The sequence below is a fragment of the Eptatretus burgeri genome, chromosome 2 (genome assembly GCF_056783735.1).
Source record: "Eptatretus burgeri isolate ZD-2024b chromosome 2, Ebu_testis_v1, whole genome shotgun sequence".
Lineage (NCBI taxonomy): Eukaryota > Metazoa > Chordata > Myxini > Myxiniformes > Myxinidae > Eptatretus > Eptatretus burgeri.
This window is the reverse complement of record NC_140962.1, coordinates 108229708-108253041: the sequence shown is the minus strand read 5'-3', so window position 1 is coordinate 108253041 and position 23334 is coordinate 108229708. Positions and strand designations below refer to the sequence as shown.

Below are 23334 nucleotides of genomic sequence, written 5' to 3'. Positions count from 1 at the left end.
TCTAAGAGATATATATATATATATATATATATATATATATATATATATATATATATATATATATACATATATATATATATATCTCCAAGATATATATATATATATCTCCAAGATATATATATATATATATATATATATATATATATATATATATATATATATATATATATATATATATATACATACATATATATATATATATATATCTCCAAGATATATATATATCTCCAAGATATATATATATATATATCTCCAAGATATATATATATATATCTCCAAGATATATATATATATATATATATATATATATATATATATATATATATATATATATATATATATATATATATATATATATATATATATATATATATCTCCAAGATATATATATATCTCCAAGATATATATATATATATATATATATATATATATATATATATATATATATATATATATATATATATATATATATATATATATATATATATATATATATCTCCAAGATATATATATATATATATATATATATATATATATATATATATATATATATATATATCCCCTTGGTTCATAACAGTACCCACTTTTGAGCTGTCTTGTCAGTGTTTAATTCCCAGCCTGACTTTTTCAGTACACTCTCATCCAGATGGTTCACAGGCAGGGTATTACATCAACATCAGCAACTGATTTTGGGCCCCCGATGACACCCACAAAGAGGTGTGCCATCTCAACAACCCATCCATCCATCCATTGGGACCATACGCTGTGCATAGCGTTGGTGCTGCCTTCGCAGTCTCCTTTGCTGTTGGGCACAATCCTGGACACAGTATACCAGCATGCTGGCACTCATTTTGCTGACCTCCGAAGGATGACAGGCCGAGTTAACCCCACCTGGTATTAATTCAACAGCTGAGCGGGATTTGAACTCAGGACCCTCGGATCCCAAGTCCACCACCCTTACCATCGAGCCAACACCAGGCATAACAACCCATATCGTATATGAAATAACAACCTATATCGTATATGAAATTATAATACAGACACTGTTGGGCAGACACCCAGGCTCTCACCCAAATAAGTTTATGTTGAGCCATTTGTGCTGTATGCAAGTGCATGGCACATCAGGATTGGCATAGATCTGATAGACACAAGGAAAACTTTAATTTCCCTTGGTCCCAGAGAATATAATAAATGGAATAGCATGGCTGTGTTGCCAACCTTCCTAAATGCATGCAAGTTATCTTCTCATACTCTCCCATGAAAGAGCACAGAATCATAACGAAGATGTTAAAAGTGAAAACCTGTCACAAAGTCATGCAAAATACAGTAATAAATGTCATGATGATTTTGCTTTCCCTTGAAAAAAAAAGATCATTAGTTAAAAATTTTTTTAACGAATCCTATTACCTCTCACCTCGTCTTGCTCTCCTGAACGTGCAGGTTGGCCTGATTATGTACTTTGTCCGCACACCATGCAACTGGGGTGAAGAGGCAATGACCGCCACACTATCTTTCCTCTGGCAAGTGGCGGGCAATGTTGAGGGTCTTTATTTCAAAGACCTCAAGCAGACTTTGAAGAAGGAGCAGTGTGAGCTCAAGCTACTTGTAACAGCTGCTATGCCAGGTTGGTTGTGGTTCCCCCATTTATCTGAAGCTTAAATGTTCTTCATGACCATTACTTCTTCCTTTCATATGTGGGTTTTAATCCCTTGTTTTGTTTTTTGGGGGTTATTGTTTTTCTACTGCTGTTGCATGTTAAATATCAGGAGGTGGAAAAATACAATTTGGGAAAGTTTCTTCAAGTGAGTGATTGGAAGATCATTTACTCCAATACAAAGAACAATTTTAATTTTAATTTCTGAATAGCCTTCCTTATTTTCTGTGGAATTTCCTCCCCATGCCTTTTCCTGCTCTTCACTCCATTCTTTCATGATGGTGGATCACAGCCATCTCATTTTTGCCTTCAGTCTTTTCCAGGTTGTATCCTCTCAGTAAAGTTCTGATTAAATGAACTGTGTTTTTGCTGAGTCTGTCTCAATTTGTCATCGTAATGTTTAAGACCAATAAAGCATAATCTACCTGAGCTGTCTGAATGGCTTAAAGGTATGTGCATACTCCCATCAGCTGTTTAGCCTGGGTTGGAATATCGGCCTAACCATAAACACTGTGTCCCTTGGGAGTTTGCCAGTATGGCAGTACAGCAATGTGTGCACCTTCCATTGGATGGACATTAAACTTGGTTTCCCATCTGCTAGCATTAGTTAGTGGATGTTATCGGTCCCATGGTGTCCTGAGCTTGAAGAGTAATTGAAGCTATCACCAGTGCTCTAAACAAATTTGTCTTGCACCATGAGTCAAATGTCAGGCCAGGTCTGCCAGTTCATGAAGGAACTCAGTCAAAAATGTTTCGTGGCCAATCTCACAAGAGGGTGGAGTGGAAATAATTTGGGGCTCTTAAAGAAGTAGTCGTCATAGTAAAAGTTAATACCTCTGCCACCGAAGGTGAACAGAGGTTATTGTTTCACACCTGTTTGTTTGTCTGTCTGTCTGTGAGCAGGATATCTCAAAAAAACGTTATGGATGGATTCGGACAAAACTTGGTGGACAGGTTGGATTCATGACAATGACGAATTGATCTGATTTCAGTGAAGATCTGGATCTGGATCCAGATCTGGATTTTTTTAATTATTCCAAGTGATTCTTTACCATTGAGAGATGCGTGCAAAAACGATATATAACACGATATTTAAAAAAAAGTTGTTGATGGGTTATGACAAACTTGGTGGATGAGTTGGGGATGTCACAAGAACAAGCTGATTAAATGTTGGAGGTCCAGATGCAGATCCGGTCTGTCAGTGGGATGCAAAATGTAAACTGTTCAGCCTGGCGGAGGTATGTGCTCTACCGAGTGCCTTTACATTTGTTGTTGTAATCATGATCTGCCGTGTCAGAAAAGATGAATGGCTGAATTGTGAACAGCTCGTATCAGCTGTACTTCAAATATGAGGGTGTCAAATGAGGGCATGATTAGCAAAGCCATGTCCAAGAATTTGTTTGTGTCCTTCACACAGCACTCAGTGCTCATCACTCATCAGTATTGCAAGCCCACAGTCCCAAAGCCTTCCACTCCACCTCCTCATCTCCAAAAAATGCATTGTTAAAAACTACAAGATAGAGGTATACAGGGTTTTTACAAAGTCTTGTTACCCCCTCCACAGAACTTGATAAATGAATTTGCATCAGGCTGCATAAAAATAAGGCTGCATCAATTAAGTAATCCATTAAGATTAATATTAACATCAAGATTAACATGAACATTCATATGAAATGTACCAGGGTAGATGATTATCTGGAGGCAACGGGACTTGTAAACACCCTGCACATCAGGCTGATTGACTTGATAAATGTGAGCTTTAATCCCAGCCATGGACTGACGCAATAAGTTGAAATTCTATTTATGGTCTTCATGTAATATCTTTTTGTGTACAAAATCCTCAATATATGTAAAAAAAGATATATGAGGCCCCGCGAGGAGGAGTGATGTAAGCGACATTATATTTAATGATATGATGATAATAGGCTCGGATGATAGGGGAAGGGTTAAAATAGTGCTATATGGCATTAACTCCAAAATGGCCGATGTGGCCCTTACATCACTCCTCCTCGCGGCGCCTAATATATCAAATTGCTTCCTTTGAGCAACAGTAAAGCGAATTTTTGATGTAATTTTGGAACCTCATGAATTAACATACTGAACTGGTGGAAGGATTTGCTGGAAGGCAAAGGAAGTACAGAAAGGTAATGGGTGACCTTTCCTCTGGCAGGCTTGTTAATATATTCCATTAAAAGATCATCACCATTTAGACCAAAATGACTGAACGATCACTACTTACGATGAACAGGCATTCATTTGCTTGTGTTCTCCACTGTTTTTCCTGTTTGTTTGTTTTTAAAGGAACCAAGACCTTGGTGGTTCATGGACCAAATGAGTGTGATATCCCAACTCAGCTACCTGTTCATGAAGACACTCAGTTTGATGCTGTGCTGAAGGTTTGAGCCATGCTCTTTTAACGATTTACTTTCATATCAGCTGGCTATTAAGGCAGCGTAACAAGAAAAGACAATTATCAGGTATGCAGACAGAAGCTAATGGTGGCTCATTGAGAGGTGTTCCATGATAATCACACCTGTATTTTCACGATCCTTATTTTGCTATAAGTAGTCATCAATTTCAAAATCGACGAGTTTCAACACACTTCAAATTAATCTGCAAATAAATGAAACCCAAGGAGCCTTCTCTTTATTATGTACGCAACAATGGCAGAATGTTTGTGTGGTTAACGATTGGTGCAAGATTGCCTGCGTTTCAAACAGTCACACATATATTGACACCACTTTGCAGTAATGTGCCTCTTACTCTTCTTGAAGAAACGTTATCACTCATCCTTTCACCTGGGTCATTCACAAGATCTCTATTTTATCGTCATCTATCAAGGAGAGAACATGGAGCATGAAGTACTTATCACTTTTGGAAAAATTGGCCTTTCTTCTTTGGTGTCTTTTATTGTCAACAGTATCAGTTTTGCATTTCCTCTTCAGAGACTTGCATACAGCTCCTCCTGAAACATGAAGTTGAGCTGAATTCTGCCAAGTGGAGTTGCCTTCACCAGCTAAAACTTTGATGTCTATACTCTTTTCATGTGAATATATTCTTCCCAGAAGCCATAGTATAGGATTCATTACAAATTCACCACAATTTCACAACACTACAATTATATCTCAGCCTAAAGTTATATTGTCCTTCTGCAGGTGTGACGGTTTCATGACAATCATCCCCTCCTAAAAAAGATGAACTGGAACAATTCTGGAAAGGAATTTATGAAGATCGTAAAGAACATCATAAGGAGGTTGAATGGATCCGAAACCTGGAGGAGAAGAAGCAACATCTCGAGGAAATGCCCTCAGTAATAATTGATGCAGAAAAGACAAGACAACAACTTGCAAAGATGGCAAACTTCAAAAGGCCCAGATGGGATTCCAAACCTCTGGCTAAAGCAATTTGATGCTCTCCACGTTCACTACATTCGAGCATTCAATGAACTTATCCAAGCAGATCAGGAAATTGATGAATGGCTCACAGAAGGCAACACCTTCCTCATACCAAAATTTGAAGAAACCCAACTATCTCACAAATACTGGCCAATAACCTGGTCTACCAACAACGTACAAACTTTTACCAGGAATCATCACCGAGACAATGTACCACGACCTAACACAACAAGGAGGCCGAGAGGCAGAACACAATGTACCACCACCGAACACAACAAGGATGCCAAGAGGCAGAACAGAAGGGATGCAAGAGAGGATGTCATGGAACAATAGACCACATACGATTAAACAAGGCCATACTTGAAAACTACAATACAAGAAGAACCAAATTGTCCACAGCATGGATAGACGATTTAAAAAAAAAAGCTTTTGATAGTGCCCCGCATTCATGGATGATAAAGTGCATGCCAATGTACAAGATTAAGCCCCAAATAATCAACCTGATTGAGAAAGCAATGCATCTGTAGAATATCACACAAATCCTGCAGCAATCGAAAGGAAGATCAAAATACCAGAAGTGAAGTTATGGTGCAGGATTTTCCAAGGAGACAGCCTTTCCCTCATCCTGTTTTGCCTGGCTCTGGATCCACGAAGTAACTTAATGAATGAGCAAGGACACAGATACACCAAAACAACCAATAAAAGAACATGCAATGAATCAAGAAAGGTGACACATCTTCTTTACATGGATGATTTAAAACACTTTGCTGCACAGGTAAATATAAAAACCGAATGATGAAAAATTGGCAGAACAACTAAAATTGCTGAAACGGTACTCTCACGACATCCAAATGGAATTTGGCTGAGACAGGTGTGCCAAGTGCACATTTGTGTCAGGCAGACCAAAATTCTGGATCGGATTGCGGTGGGTTGTGGCGGAGTGATGCTGAGGCGTCGTCCACTCGGCAGCGGTCTCCTTGGGTTAACCTGCAGGTGGGTGCCTGGAATGTCCTATCCCTAAGAGAGGATGATCACCTGTCTCTGTTATCATCTGAGCTCAAGCGTTTCAACATTGGTATTGCAGCACTCTCTGAGGCTCGGACACCGGACAGCGGCGAGATCATGACGGGTGGTTACACCAACTATTGGTATGGTTACCATACCCAAGGAGTTGCTGTAGCTGTGTCCAATATGCTGACTCCAATGATGAATGGTGTAGTCAACGAGCATGTTATGAGATTCAGGATTCGCAAATCTTTGGGTGTCGTTTCCCTGATCTCTGTAAATGCTCCGACTGAGGTGAGTGATCTCACTTAAAGGATGCATTCTATGCCATGCTTGAGTCTGTGATTGATCAGTGCCACAGGTGAGATACCCTTCTAATCTTGGAGGATTTCAATGTATCGACTGGTGCTGATAGGGATGGTTATAGGTCTGGAACTGTGAACCAGAATAGCACTAAGTTCCTCGACTTTGCAAGAACTCATGGAATTAGGGTGGCCGGTTCATGGTTTCAGCGCCCTCAAGCTCATCGCTGGACTTGGAATTCCAATGTTGGTGGTGTGACAAAGGAGATTGACCAAGTGCTCATTGATTGTAGCTGGAGGATGACCCAAAACTCTGTGGTTCATCGGAGTGCTCAGTTCCTCAATACCAACCACAGGCTTGTTGTAGCAACTCTGAAGTTGCAGATTAAATCAGGGAGAATGGTACCATCCCAGCGGAGGCTGGATGTTAGCAAGCTCAAGGATGAGAGGGTAGCTGAAAAGTTTGCAAACATGCTGAGAGATTTGGCAGTCTGGGTGCTTTGGGAAATCCTGAAGAGTTGTTGAGTGCCTTCAAGACGACCATCCTTGTTATTGCCGGTGGATGTCTCAGAACTCACCGGAGGGTGAATAAGAATTTTGTCTCGCAAGGGACACTGGATACATTGACAAGAGTCTCAGGGCCAGGCTTAATGGCAGAGCTGAGCTGTTCAGGGAGCTGAGGCATAAAACTGTAGTGCACCGATTGTGGACAAGAAGGCCCATGTGTGAGGAATCTTTGAGGGAGTAGAGCATCATCATTGGTCAAGTGATTCTCCTCCTGCTTACAGGGGAATTCTGCATTGTGTTCCTCCAAGCCCATCCCTCGGTGTACTGCAGTTAGAGCTGAGGGTAGTGGGCTCTTGACAGAGGAGTCTGAAGTGAAGTCCACTGGGTCAGTTACTTTGAGCGGCTGTTCAAGGCTGACCTACCGGCTGGTGAGTTGTACGTCAGGGGTGTTACTATCCTGATTTCTGACCCTCCAATCAACTGTGGTCCACCTTCGTTTGTGGAAACACAGGCTGCGGTGAACCGTTTGAAATGGGGTGAAGCTCCTGGGATCTGTGGCATCCATGCTGAACTTCTCAAGGCTGGTGGAAATGCTGCACCCGTGTCGTTGCATGCAGTTATGCGCTCTGCCTGGAACACAGGCATCATCCCAACTGACTGGAAGAGGGGCCTTGTTGTCCCTCTATGGAAAGCGAAGGGTGGTTGCCAGGACTGCAACAACTTCCAAGGGGTGATGCTGCTCTCAGTGTCAGGCAACGTTTTTGCTCAGATAATTCTTGATAGTGTTTGCCACCATCTGCTTGAGCACCAGCCCCCAGAGCAGTCAGGTTTTACACCAAAGAGGTCAACAATTGACCGTATCCTTGCTCTTCAGGTCCTCACCCAACGCAGATGAGAGTTTTGGCAGGGGCTGCTTACAGCCGATGTTGATCTCTGTAAAGCGTTCGATTCATTGAATCAGGATGCCCTCTGGAGGATTCTCCACCTTCATGGGGTTCCACCAAAACTGATCAATCTGATGTCTGAATGATACTCTGGAACTGAAAGTGCTGTGAGATGTGGTGATTCCATCTCTCACTTGTTTTCAGTTGTTACTGGAGTTCATCAGGTGTGTGTACCTGGCCCCATGCTTTTCAGCACTTGTATAGATTAGATTATTGGGAGGTTGTCAAAGAGATCAAGCTGTGGTGCATCGTTTGGGAATGTCAAGATCTCGTACGTTGATTTCGCAGACTATGCAGTCATCTTTGCGGAGACTCTGAATATCGTTTTGAGGGCCCTCGAGGTGCTGAGTGAGGAGTCGGAGCCAATGGGATTACGGGTTTCCTGAGTCAAAACTAAGATCCAGGCTTTCAATGACATATTGAATGCTGCTGTCTTGTCTGTACCTGTTTGTGGTGAGGATGCTGAGGTCACGGAGAGATTCACTTACATTGGCAGTGATATTCTTGTCTCCTCTGGCAGTGACCAGTCATAGATTCACTGGATCATGGGGTGGTGTGCTGTGTCAGTACCTGTGTACGAGGACAAAAGTCTGAGTCTTCAGGTCAATGGAGCTTCCCGTCTTGCTTTACGGATGTGAGACTTAGCTCCTTCGGTACGAGGTCTCTTCGGAGAATCTTTGGCTATCGCTCGTCGGACTTTGTATCCAACGAGCGGTTGCTGAGAGAGACTCCATTGAGATTTGTTACCTGTATAGTCCGTGAGCATCAGCTGTGGCTATATGGGCATGTGGCTCATTTTCCTAGCGCTGATCCTGCTCACCAGATTCCCTCAGCGAGGAAGCCTTGTGAGTGGAGGAGGCCAATGATCTGACCATGTGCCTCGTGGTTGCAGCAGGTTGATCAGCATCACAAGGAGATGGGGATGGACCAGGCATCTGCCTGGAAGATAGCCAGACGGAGGCCCCTAGAGTATTGGCAGAAAGTGGATGCACTGATGCGCTGCTCCGGCACATGCTCCCATACCTGAACTGACCAAAAAAATGGACAAGATAAAAATCGACCTAGATACAACAATGTAGGACCTAAACAACGAAGTGTCTGACGAACACTTTGGAGTAGAAGAGGGCTTCCAAATGTGTCATAAAATAATGTGCAAAACAATTATCAAAGAATACCTACGCATAACGAGGCTGATCCTGAAAACATACCTATCCTCAAAGAACAAAATCAAAGACATAGACCAACTGGCAGTACCAGTGTTCCTATACAGCTGTCAAATAGTAAACTGGCCACAAGTGGAAATCACAAAACTATGCATCAAAACAAGGAAAGTCCTTACTCTTCACAAAATGTTCTACAAAAATCAATGCATGCCGAGAATGAACCTGCCGAGGAAATAATGGGGTAGCGGCCTGATGGAACTCATTCAAGTGCTCAGAGCCATGACCGTAGGATTGGCAGATTACATGGAAAGTTCAACAGACTACCGAATACAAGTTGTATACAAGCATGAACACAAGCCAGAAAAGGTATCTCTTACTGACCTTGCAAAAAACGACTAAAAACAGGGGTGAATAGAAGATGTCATGCACCAAACTGAAACAGCAACAAATATAGCCCTACAGCCCCAATGATTGCAAAAAGACAAAATAAAAATTTGAGAAAAATACCAACACATATATAGTAACAACTGGGAAAAAGACAAAAGAGCGGGGAAATATAAAAAATGAAAAGATTTGGACAGATTGGGGATAGACAAAAAAGGATCACTGGAATGGTTAAGAATGGATCAGCTCAATTAGGATGGAGAAAGAGTCATTATATATGCCACAGACCAAAGACACAACTTAGATGGCTTTCAAAAATATCAAAAAAAATCGCAGGACTGAGCCAATCAGACCAGTGAAGATTTTGCAAAGTCGCAACAGAAATCATGAGCTACCTCTTATCGGGATGAAAAGAAGTATATCAGAACAGCTGTACACACAAAGGCACAACAAAGTATGTGGAGTAATCCACTGGCACATCTGCAGAAATTTCAATATCTCGGAGCTTTCTCTGTTGGTAGCCTGTGACCCTTTGTTCGGAGTTTTCTTTATGGCTCTCCAACCCACCCGCCCAACCGTGCGTTATGCACGGGGCTTCTGTTGCACCACTCGCGGTCTCCTGGGAGCTCCCTTGGCCATTCACACCATGCAGTATTTCCACCACAATGATCCCCACTCGCACTCGCTTTCTTCCTGCTCCAGGTGCCACCAGATGGACCTTTCAAAGTCTTTGATAGAAATCCTTTGCTGAAGTGCCATGGCTGATGAGAGAGGTACCAACACCCAGCGAATTTGCATTGAGGCAATTGAAATCACCACAGAAGAAGAGAGAGTTGGGATAAGGGGTTAAAAGTTGGCACCTGTTATGAGAGAGAGAGAGATAGAGATAGAGATAGAGATATATATGGATGTATGTACATTTAGTCATCACTGTTAGGGGGAGGGTACAACACACAGACAAACAAGAGTTGGGACCAGAGGGGAAGTTGCAGCCAGAGGTACTCCTGGGGACTGGGCGGTGTTAGTACAAGGGTGTTAGTACAAGGTACTCCAGATCAGTATAAAGGCAGTGAGAAATTGAGTTCTTGATATAAAGTGCAACTCTGCCATCAGGGCGGGGTTCAGGCCTATCAAATTGGATGAGATACAATAGCCAGGGAGAGGCACTAAGGAGTCAGGAATGTCCTGTGGGAGAAAGGATTCTTTAAAACAGATGATGTCAGGTTTATTGGCAGCAGCCTGCAATGAGAGACCTGTCAGGTTGGAGCAGAGACCTCGGATGTTTGAGGTCGATGCAGCTCTGGAGAAAACAGGAGGCTTTGGAGGGTGGGGAGTGGAGGAGGGTGCAGGATAGTGGAGTGGGACGTGGGGGTGGGGGGGAAGCTTTTCAGGGTGAGGGTGAGGCTTTGAGGGGGGTGGGATGAGGGGGAAGGTTTGAGTGGATGGAGTGTGAATGTGTAGTTGATTAATGCAGCCCATGTACAATGCCAATCTTTCTACCCTGACTTACTCTTTTTGTTTTCAAGGAAAGCCTGGAATTCTTCAACATACCTGAATCCCAGTACAACCGCTGTTTCCTGATGGATCGTCGGAGGAACCTCATTCATTACAATCGGGTACGCAAGTATGATGAAGTGCCATACTTCAACTTTTATTCCATGAGATGCAAGAATACATGTAATCTGACTTTGTCACTTCACACCGTTGATTGTTCTTACAAAAGTGATGTTATTGCATCTTGCACATTCAATTCACTGTCCTGTCATCGACGAGTGCCCGGCAAAGGTGTTTTGCATGTTTTTGAAGGATTTAAAAGCAGAAATCAAATCCTTTTCGCGATCCGACGAATCTTCTTTCTTTCATCCTGGGCTGATACAGTACTTGATGGAAGATCTTTATTTTGGTAGCATGTGCACAGTATAGCTTATCATCCATACTTTAGATATCAGCAAAGCCAGTGAAGTATCTGCGACGATTACTTTCAAACAATCTATTTTTCTCTATCTCAGCTTTCCCAAATGAAAGGTACGTATGCTGTCTCAATAATCGAAAATTTGTACCATTTGAAAACATTTTCTGATAACTCTGTTGTTTTTATTTTGCAAATTTTTCTTTGCAAAATGTCAACGTTTTGGCTTTTTAAAGGGAAATTTAAACACAAACTTAATTATCATCGTGTTTGGCTTTCAACACCGTTTCCGTTCACATACTCAACATACCTGTTATTCTTCTTCTTAATATTATTATTGTACTCGTAATATGCACCCACAACCATCCTTGACTATGTTGTGGAATGTCTGCCGAGGCCCTCACTGTTCTTACCTTCTCTGGAATTTACATTCCAGATAAGACATTGTCACGTCTGTCCGTTCGTCTCCTTTTTCGACTGCTCTGGCCTAACCACTGGGCCAATCTGGCTGAAATTTTGCAGCAACGTTCCTCTCCTCACTGGTAATAGGAATGGCAAAGCTTGTTCCGGTCACATGACTTTAAGTGTGTCAAAATGGCCGACTTAGTGAATTCCTTCCAAATTCTTCTTCTGATCCACCAGTCAGAATGCTACCAAATTTGGGTTATAACATTAGGATAGGGTCCTGATGCTAACTCGCAGAGGCTATACTGGTCACGTGACCAGAAGTCTGCCAAAATGGCCGTCGTAGTCAAATTTTGCGAAAATCGCATAAATTCCTCAATTTCTTCTCCAGACCCATCAGTCAGAATCCCACCAAATTTGGGTCACACAATTAGCAACACGGTCCTCGTGTTAAATTGTGGAGGCTATGCTGATCATGTGACTGAAAGTGTGCAAAAATTGTGGTCATGCAAATTCCTTCCAAAATCTTCTTCTCTTCTCAGAATGCTCACAGATTTGGGTTGCCACATTATGGTAGGGTTGGAATGTTAATTATATTGAGGGGGTTTTGTGGATCATGTGACCAGAAGTGTGTCAAAATGGCCAACTTAGTTAACTTTTGGGAAAATCACATTCATTCCTTTAAAAATATTCTTCTCCAGACACACCCATCAGAATGCCACCGAATTTGGGTTTCAACATTCGGACAGGCCTGGTGTTGGCTGAATGGTGATGGTGGTGGGCTTGGGATCCTCGGGTTCTGAGTTCAAATCCCACTCAGCTGTTGAATTAATACCAGGTGGGGTTGATTCAGCCTGTCATCCTTCCGAGGTCGGCAAAATGAGTACCAGCTTGCTGGGATGATTGAGCCATTTGAGTATCCTATGTCGGAGTGGCGACCTGTCCAGGATTATGCCCAATAGCTCAGGAGACTGCTTCAGCAGCACTTACGCTCTGTACAGAGAATGGTCCCAATGGATGGATGGATTAGGACAGGGTCTTAATGTTAAATTGCAGAGGTCATGCCAATCACATGCCTGGAAATATGTCAAAATGGTGGACTTTGCAAAAAATTTTGAAAATTGTGGAAATTCCTTCAAAAATCTTTCTCACCAGATCCACCAGTCAGAATTACACCAAATTTGGGTTACAGCATTAGGCCAGGGACAAGATAAGCTACTTGTCCAGTGGTCCTATTTTTTTTTCTTCAGCCCTAACTTTTTCACCTTTATTCGCTTCTAAATTAGTTTTCTCCATGACCGTTGGAGGAAGTGACCCAAAACTTTCAACATAGGAGTGTATCAGGAATAAATGGCCTCGATCATGTTTCGCTTGGCCCCGGACGAATTATTCTTGCCATACTCCATACAGTGTCAGTTCTACTATCACAGTTTCTTGGCTCGCATTGCAATCATAGAGGGGTCACCACTGTGATGCAGGATATTTAACAGAGGATTCACGAATTTGGCATTTGTTCAAGCTGCCGGTGATGGCTTTCCTTCCTACTTCTCTCTCCTTGACTTTCCTGTTTGTTTATCCCCTTGCTGGTTGTGCCCAATTGTTGCCCCACTGCCTCACTGTCAATTTAACTTTGCTTTTCTATGAGCCTCACTATTACAGAGCAAAAAACACCTGAAGAAATAATAAAAAAAAAAGATGTACCTTTTTGATATCTCTCTTTAGTGCCCTTGCCTCCCTGGACTTGTCTTCTCGGGGTCTTATATGTTGAAAGATGGTAGGGTAGGCATCCCCAATAAATTTTCATCAGAAGTTTGTGCCATCCAGATCAGCCAAATTTTTATTACCTCCACCACCGAAGGTGAAGGAGGTTATGTTTTCACCCATTTCTGTCTGTTTGGGTGTTTGTCTGTCTGTATGTTTGTCTATATGTTTGTCTGTTTGTTTGTTTGTTTGTGTGCAGGATATCTCAAAAAGTTGTGAATGGATCCAGATGAAATTGTTTGGACAGGTTGGGTGTGTGACAAGGATGAACTGATTAGATTTTGGTTAAGATCGAGATCCGGATCCGACTACAAGCCTTTTTAAGTGATTCTTCACCATTGATAGGGCTAAACTAATATGGAGCATAATATCTCCAAAAGTTGTAGATGGATTCAGATGAAACTTGGTGGACAGGTTGGGTGTTTTGCAAGGACCAGTTGTTTCGATTTAGGTGAAGATCCGAATCGGGATCTGAATACGATAATTATTTAATTTTTAAAGTGATTCTTCATCATTGAGAGATCGGGCCAAAAACGATATAGTACTGTATTGCATGATATTTCATAAATGTAATGGGCCCGATATGTTCTCCTTGGATCAGGCATTGTATGGTGGAGGTATGCGCTCTATTGAGTGCCCTTCTAGTTTCTTTATATATTGCTTTTTCAGAGCACCAGGGATCGAAGTAATCCTCACACATACCACCAAGTGCATCACAAAAATATATTTTCAAATATGCATCCAGTTCCAATATGTGGGGACACCACAAGCCTCTGACACAGCATGATATTTAAAAAAAGTATTGGGCCCGATATGTTCTTGTGGATCAGACATTACGTGGTGATGGTATGCGCTCTACCAAATGCCCTTCTCGTTAACCATATGAAATTGGTTTTAACTATCGTTGTTTTGATTATCGCGTCATTTTCCAGGAACGTAACCCCCATAATATTTAACGGTTTCCTGTGCTAAAGGTAATACACATGGGAAAACAATACATTAAATTTCATATTGTCAAGATTAAATGACCTTGCCTTTCAGTCTAATATATATATGATATTATGGTCATCTTTTTCTGACTCCTCCAATCTCTACTCAGTCTTATGTGCGGGACGTATACTCATTTCGGCGCTCAGTTTCACCCCAACTCAGCCTTGTCAAGATGGACCTGGAAAAAGGACAGTCATTGATACAACAACAGGTAAGCGGTACCACAAGTATGTTCACAGTAGGTATGACTCTGCAGTCAGTATCCATATATGGATGAGCAAAATGAAATCTCCTTTTCCTTAGATGTAGTGGAATCGGCATGTTGAACAGTATGAATCGGTATAATACAAGGACCATCATACTGGGATTCAAGTTTATTTCTCAGCACAGTACTATAAACTATGAAAATGGCTTTTGTTTGTAAGTTCTTTTTTTTTTCTTGCACAGCCTCTGACACCAAACTATTCCGAACTAGGTATTTATGCAAAAGCTGGAGGAAGTTGGCCGCCTGCTTTTCCTGGAAGCACTGACACGCCACCAACCACCGGCACACTTGCAGTCCCACGTTTCCCTGCTGCAGGAGGACTTGCTACGGTTGCCTTCTTTCCCACGCAAAGCCATTGATGCTGAATTTTCTCTCTTTGCCTTGCCTGGAGGTATTACATTTCTAATCCGCAAAGTTTTCTTAAGTTTTCTTCAGAGGGGAAAAGGGTAGCAACTCACTCACAATGCGACGGCGGGGAAACAAGTCCGGGAATGAACGAGCATTAAAATAGGAAGAGGAAGAAATGGCAACACATCCGGATAAGGCTCACAAAAGCGCTTGGCCCAGACAAGGGCACATGATGCCAGCACAAAAACACATGTGAAGGCATTCAATGAGATGTGCAAATACATTACATCAGCAAATTTACACCAACAATAGACAAAAACTCTTCAAGAAAACAATTCTGGAACAGGTAATCTCTGTTTCAAAAAAAGACATAGCCTCGTCCATAACCAATGATCTCAAAACAGAGAACATGGCATCTGGCCGTGTTGGAAGTCATTCTGACCTCTGACGATTAGCAGATTTTCAGTTTTTTTATTTTCAAACTGTCAGTATAATAATGAAATGCAATATAAATAAATTAATAAAAATCCAATATGTGAGGGAGGGGAAGGGATGATTATATCAAATGACAAGTATTACCTGCTCTCCATGTTACTGTGCCAAGTTGCAAAATTGTTTTTTTTACAAGTGCTCAGGCATGGGGAGGGTACATGTGCGATACTCTCACTGGTCTCAAGATAACAAGCGCAACTAACCCTTCCTCCCTTCCAAAATATCAACAGGAAAGGAGCTACTTGGCCTGGACTGCTTGCAGAAGATACTATGGCTAAGGCTTCTCGAAAAGATGTTCCTTGGAATGCCCAGCGAGTTTCCATGGGGTGATGAGGTCATGCTTTTTCTAAATGTCTTGAATGGTGCTCTGGTATTGCATGCGGAGGATAGCGCACTTCTTCGGCAGTACATCGCCACCACCATCAACACTGCTGTGCACTTCAACCATTTGTTCTCACTCAACGGCTACCAGTGGATTCTTCCAACTATGTTGCAGGTTTTATTCTTCTCACACCTACAACAAAACAAGCATGCCTCCCGTCCCTTCGCTGACGGGTTTAAACAAAAGACAGAATGTTGTACTTCACAAACACATTGTACATCTATCTGAGAGTGTCAATAAGGATGTATTCTAGAATAAAGTAAAACATGTGAATTTTATATATATATATATATATATATATATATATATATATATATATATATATATATATATATATATATATATATATATATATATATATATATATAACACTTCTTGTTGTTGTGGCTGCAGTTGTTTTTGTGTTGTTTTTGTTTGTGCTCCTTCCATGTACTTTTCTTCATTTTTAGATCCTCGTGGAGGATCTCTAAGTCTTACTCACGTTGTTGTTCTTCATCTTCTTCTTGTGGACTTTTTTTGTTTCACAGCCTACAGTTTTCATCGAAACTTCCTGAAACTTGGCATATATATGTAAAAATTCCCTGGGCAGACAGTAACCATCTCCGATTTTTAAAATTCCTCCGAGAAAAAAAGTTATGACGTCAAAATATCTCCGCTAATGGAAATCGCCTAAAAAATTATCTCCGAAACTAGGCAAGCTTTTTGAATTATGTTTGTGGGAATTGAACGGGGCATTAGCAGAGATGAATTACCGCACATATGATACATCACTATGACGTCATATCATTTTTTATGACGTCATTCCTATTTTTTGACATTTTTTGTTTCACAGCCCAGAGTTTTCATCGGATCTTCGTGAAACTTGCCATGTATATGCAGAAAGCCCACGCGCAGGCAGTGACCATCTCCGATTTTGGAAATTCTTCCTAGAAAAAAAGTTGACGTCATAATATCGCCGCTAATGGAAATTACCGATACCATTATCTCCGAAACTAGGCAAGCTGTTTGAATTTTGCTTGCGGGAATCGAGCTGGGCGTTAGCACAGATAATTTATCGCAAACCTGATACTTCACAATGACGTCATATTCGTTTTCATGACGTCATCATTAAGAGAATGAGGATCTTGGCTCATTTGAGCTTGTTATATTGGTTTGAAAAGTATTACTATATCTCCATTTGTGTACTCCTCCCTTGTCCTTGTAAAGTGTTCCTGTTGTCTGTCTTAGAATAATAAATGTTACCGTTGGAAATGCTCCATTAAAACTCGAGGACCTGTTTCTTCTTCCTCAATCGCAGAATCCTGCTTCTTCTTCATCAATCCTGGAAACACGGGCTTTTAAAACGGGCAAGTTTGTTTTTGAAGGAACAAATATTTGTTGGAAGTTAATCGATCATAAGCTTTCCAACGAAGTAATTGCATTATTTCTTTTCCAACGGTACCATTTGTTTTATTATACGACAGCAGAAACTCTTTCGAATAAAGCGTGACGGATTGAGAAACTCTGCTCATTTTATGTATAGATGCATGTTCTTGGAGCTTAATATGTCAGGCTTCATCAGTCCTGTTAATGTCAAAAAGATAAAATCCACAATTTTCAAATTAGAGCTATAATAAAACCAATGATAAAATAACAGGTTGGCTGCAAAGCTTTACGAGGATAAGAAGAAAAGGTAATGATCACAATTTCTGGCACAGATTGATAAAATACAAATTCCCTGAAAGTTACCTCTGGAATGCTTGAGGTTGAATAAAAATTATTCCAGGATAATAGTTTATTATTTATCGTATGATCTTAAAATTACCTGTGGTCATGGATGAAATGAGGCCATTTAGGTCATTGGGAGACATCAAGAAAGGGGAAAAGAATGTGCTGTGTGCATGAACAGGGAAAGCCTGATGTTGGTTTAACAGTTAAGGTGACTGGCTTACGATCTTAGGGTCTAGAGTTTGAGCCTGTTCTGCTGTTAAATAACAACAGGTAGGTTGAATCAGCCGCAATGTCACGCTTCCAGCAATGATGCAACCAGCAGCCATAGGCTGCAAATGAAATAATGACTATAATAATAATAATAACTTGCCGAAACCCCGTCACAGACGGATTCCGTTCCATGAGCCCAATATGACAACCAGTGGCGGCTCTTGTAACAGCCGGATCCCAGTCGATGTACTCCATGGCCTTACCTAATGAGGCCTACAAAACGTCCTTGTACACGACATTTTGGTGTACACTACTTGTGAAGAAGTCCCCTCATTTGTGCACGTGTCTACTTTGACGTACACCGTGTCAAAACTTCTCAGGTCACAGTACCGAGAAAAACGTGACACAACCGCGAGGAGAAGCACAAAATTGGTCCTTCAGTATTTATATATAGATGCTTCAGAGTTGAAGGTTGACTATTGCCACTATGTGCGATGCACTCTTACAGGTACGAAGTTTCTTTCAGTCCAGGTCACAGTTCCGAGAAAAAATGACGCGACCGCTCGGAGGAGCACAAAATTGGTCCTTCAGTATTAATATATAGATAATAATAGTAAATAGAACTGCCACTTTATAAGACGTCCCAATTTGATACAACCCTGCTTCGATCATTGGTAATTAAATAACCTGAACACGAAGTAATAAACGTTCGCTCCATGGGTCCACAGGCTATATCAGGACTCCCCGGAGTCAAACAAGGTGACGCTGACCCATGACCTCCTCTTTATAATATCAAATTCAGAAATGGGTAGTCGATCAAATCTTCAAAATTTCGCATTCATCAGATAAGGTATATTTTTTTTCCAATGTAGCCACGAGACCATGTGACCAACGATGTTGAAATTCTCAACCAATATTCCCCAAACCAAGCCCATTATTGCAAAAACATATATATTCTCTGAAACCACTTAACCTATCCATTTTATACTTTAGGAATATGATCCATTACCCTTGGCATATATATTTTGATAATGATGATGTCATCATTGATGTGGTTTGGCAGCCACATTGGTTTCAAGTAAAAAAATTTTTTAATTGTATCTCAAAAACTGCTGTAGCAATCGATGTGAAACTTTGCAGTTATGATCTACTATCCTTTCTCCATTTTATGTAATGTGGTTCACATCGATCTGTTGAACAGTTTTGGAGAAGAATGTTTTTCTTTTAAAGGTGAAAAATGCCAGATCCTTCTTTGAAGAATGCCAGATCCTTTCTTTAAAGATTATTTTAAAGGATCGATTTTCAAACTGTTTTGGATGCTGAATCACATGACCGATGACGTCACAAATTTACATTCTGCCGAGGATTGGGCATAGGATCACGTGTGTGAATTTTCGTGTTCATTAGATAATGTTCGTTATTGGATCCAATAAGGCTGCCAAAACATGTGAACTATGATGTCATCATTTCCACACCAAATGCAGCAATAATGTGAGATGATACTTGGAAAGTTGCACTTCGATAGGATAAGCAGTTCTAAAGAAAACGTCATTTAATATTTTCCTTCAATCCAATATGGCTTCCAAACTATGTGACCCATCAATTATTTGGGAACACCAGTGTATCCACTAGGCTTGTGGAACATAGCTGTGAAGTTCCCTCTCGATCTGTGCAGCCATTCTAAAGAAGTAGATTGTTAAAGGTTTTTGGGTAAATCCAATATGGCTGCCAGACCATGTGATGAATGATGTTAAAATTTACACCATATATTCCTCAAGGGCATTGTATCATGCTTATGGAGATTCAAACTGATCTGTTAAGTCGTTCTGCAGGAGAAGATTTTTAATTAAAGCTTTTTTTTAAATTTTCAATCCAATATGGCTGCTGAACCACATCTATGACATCATAAATTTACATTCTGCCTCTATTTGGGTTCGGTATCAAGCTTGTGATGTTTTGTGTTAATCGGATAAGGTGTGTTTCTCTATCCAAGATGATCACCAAACCATGTGACTCATGACGTCTTCATTTTCGCACTACATGCAGCCATGGCATGAGATGATATTTGGGAAGATTCATGTCGATTGATGAAGCAGTTCAAGAGAAAGAAATTTTTAAAGATTTTCATTCCATCCAATACGGCTGCCAGACCATGTGACCTATCAATTAGTCGTGAACACCCTGGTATTCCCAAGGCTGGTCGAACGTGTGAAGCTTCACCTTTATCTGTTCAGCCATTTCAGAGGAGAATCTTTTCAAAGTTCAAAATATATATATATATATATATATATATATATATATATATATATATATATATATATATATATATATATATATATATATATATATATATATATATATATATATCTGCCAAACCACCACATGACCTTTGACATCATAAGTTTTTTCTGTTGACCAATTTATCCTCAGACGACCCTCAAAAATTTCATACTAATCAGATACAGGGTTCTACGTGTCAAATGTTGACTGGGACCACTTCTCCAATGACAATATTAAAAAATTGCACTTATTCCCCATTTAGAGTACTTTCCATGTGCAAAGTTTCAATTTTTTCCATGCTGCGGTTTTGTAGATACAGTGGTCCAAATTTTTCCTTTTTTCCAACATGGCTGCCAAACTATGTGACCTATGACATCATACTGATGATGATAACATTCCACATGAGTCTTTGCACTTATGGTGAAAATTTGGTCTTAATCTGACAAGCGGTTGCAGAGACAATGAATTTAATAGGGAATAAACTTGAAAATTGCTGGTGGAATAATCATAACATACAAGGAGGATAATCAGAAGAAAAACAATAGATTACCCAGCCTGAAAGTCTTGGTACCCGAATAATACTACCAGGGTCCAATTGGTCTAGTACTTTCGTGATGTATTCGATCAAGGATGATTTATGCTTTGAATATGTAATCAAATTTGAAAAGCAGACATCCATTTTAATTGCCAGTCAAAGCTGAAAAGGTTTTGTTGATAGGTTCCACATTAATTGTGAAAAGTAGATTTTCTGTGTCAATGTCTCAAAATGATTGACCAACTCATTCAGACAGGTATCTGCCAGAGTAATCCTGTCATTTCGAGGTTTTCTATTTCATGGTGTAGCCCCAAATTGGTAAAGGTTATATTGTGAAAATAGACGACATGATCCCAAAGAACATTTGTCAAAACACGGACAAAGAAGAATCCTGTTTCAAATTTGAGAACAACAAAGCAATATGTTTATGCAGGAAGCAAGAAAGGAGCCAAAGAGGAAGGGAATGGAAGTGTTTGCAGTGGGAAGGGAGACTAAAAGAGAGTGATGCGAGAGCCCAAAATGGACCTTCCATTCGCACTTGCAAGATAATTTTTTTAAAGATTCAATGAAATACACTTGATCTTGTGCTATTCATATTTCTAACTATAATTTTAAAGTACTGAAAAGTACTCATAGGTTTTACTGGTGCCAACCCCTTTGTTTGATATTTAATAAGCAGAATTATGAATGAATAAATAAATTGGCAAGTAATTGAATAAATACATAAACAACTACAGAGTTCATGGAACACAATACTCCGCACGGTGCTCAGGTATATAGAGAAGAGCCTTGCCGTTTGTGGGGGTTACGTTCTTGAAAATCCTCATGAACCACAAATCCGCAAACTTAGGGGGTAATGGGGAATTTTTTTTTTTTTTGTATACACTGTCGAGGCTCAAATGAGAGCGAACACATAGAAACACACAACAAGAGGAGCAGGAGACAAAAGGAGTGGGACAGTGAAGGAAAATAAAACAGTGGGGAACAGAGACATGGGGAGATCTGTGGAAGGGAGAGGGATGGGGCGGGGTACACGGGGTAAACAAGATGGACACGACAGAGACTTTCAGGACAAGTTTGGGACTTCAACGTCAAATTTTCTCCAAACTGTTCTGTTAATGAACATGTTTGTGCATTGTTTTGGTGCTATTTATTTTCCTGAATAAAAGAGTTTAGAACATTAAATAAAGTTTATTTTCTTGAGTTTTTTTAATGCAGCCTGTGGCTGCTGGTTGCCTCATTGCTGGGAGAGCAGCTGTGCCACTGCTGCAGTGCCCTCTGTTTTCCATAAGCTGGGACTTGTTTTTCTAACCTTGGAAGGATGACGGGCTCAGGGAACACGTGTGGTGTTATTTAATGACATGACAGGGGCTCAAAGTCAAGACCTTAAGATCTGAAGCCAGACACCTTGACCATCAAGCAAACACCAGGCTTATTTTCCTGTATGAAGAACATAAAATGAAGTTTATTTTCTTGAGTTAGTAAGATCATGAAACTTATCTTTTATGATAATTATGATAGACCTGATCCAAAAATGCGATTGTGATGCTGATGATGGCTACGTAAAGACGAGTTGATCTGTACATGTCATGGACGGGGGCGGTTAACACCGACCTGGATGGATAGCCAAATAGTTCTACCCTGGTGATCCTCAGAGATTAAAGCACGCGTTGGATGGAGGGAGGCAAAGCATGTACCGGACTGAAGAACAAGGGTTTTCACTTGAACCCACAATGAATAGACAGACGCAAGCAAATTTAATAAATAAGGGTTGAATGAACATAAATCAAATATTTATAATGGAAATAAATTAACGAATGAAAATAAAAAATATGAGGTTAACCAAAGCTAATTTCGAGACACAGACTCAAATACAGACAAGGGGAAAGATAAAATAAAGAAAATCCTCCCTTTATTCTGGCACTAAGCTGTGTGTCCAGAGATGATCGTTTTGGAGCTTGCCGATCGAACTGCATCATCACTGTGTGGGAAACCGCACCCAAAGTGGCACCAAGTCGCTCTCTGGGTGGAAAGCATACATGTGGTAATTTGTGTGGTGGTATTCAACACCAGGGCCCAGAAACAACTGTGCAGCTTCTTTTCTTGCCACACCATTCCTCTCTAAGCACCAGATCTGCTCACAACTATGGCTCGCCTTCTTCCTCAAACATGCGATGGGATAACGCTGAGTTATCGCTGAGAGATATGCTCCTCTTCTTCTCTCTCGCTTCATAAATGTACAACTTTGTGACTTAGTCAAACAGTAATGGCTCGCATCTTGCTTCAGTATGTGAATGAATTCACACCAGCACGAACAACGAGAAACGCACTGCTATTTTGTCGTGCCGAGAGAAGTGCAAAAACAAGACCCTCTGTCTCAACCGCATTCCTCACAACATATATCTGCTCTCCGATCATGCCCTCTTGTCTCTCTTGCACCTCACGACACACTGACCAAACCCAAGCCTTGGGGTGTGGCCTGCCGGTTGTTGTTAGAGCGTCCTTCCTTTTTATAGCCGGCTTGTAAATGCAAAAACATAGGAAAAGGTCATGGGGACAATCACATACTGGGAGAAATTGGCCTTAAACCTGACCAAATTAACACAGCACCACCCCCCCCCCCCCCATGTGGTGACATAACAATCTTACGGTGACAGTTTTCCCTAATTAATTTACTATGAGATTTCTCCTAC

General features: G+C 40.7%; 1 protein-coding gene across 7 annotated transcripts in view; it reads left to right on the top strand.

Moving 5' to 3' along the window:
* The window catches only part of UNC80 (unc-80 subunit of NALCN channel complex), a 449893-nt gene that overhangs the window by 291932 nt on the left and 134627 nt on the right, over positions 1–23334 (top strand). For all 7 annotated transcript variants that reach the window (XM_085870661.1, XM_085870659.1, XM_085870657.1 and 4 more), the window contains 6 exons: positions 1441–1624; positions 3956–4050; positions 10881–10970; positions 14529–14630; positions 14895–15075; positions 15755–16020. In XM_085870661.1, the coding sequence (XP_085726787.1) occupies positions 1441–1624; positions 3956–4050; positions 10881–10970; positions 14529–14630; positions 14895–15075; positions 15755–16020 (918 nt within the window). The remainder of the gene's footprint in view (positions 1–1440; positions 1625–3955; positions 4051–10880; positions 10971–14528; positions 14631–14894; positions 15076–15754; positions 16021–23334) is intronic.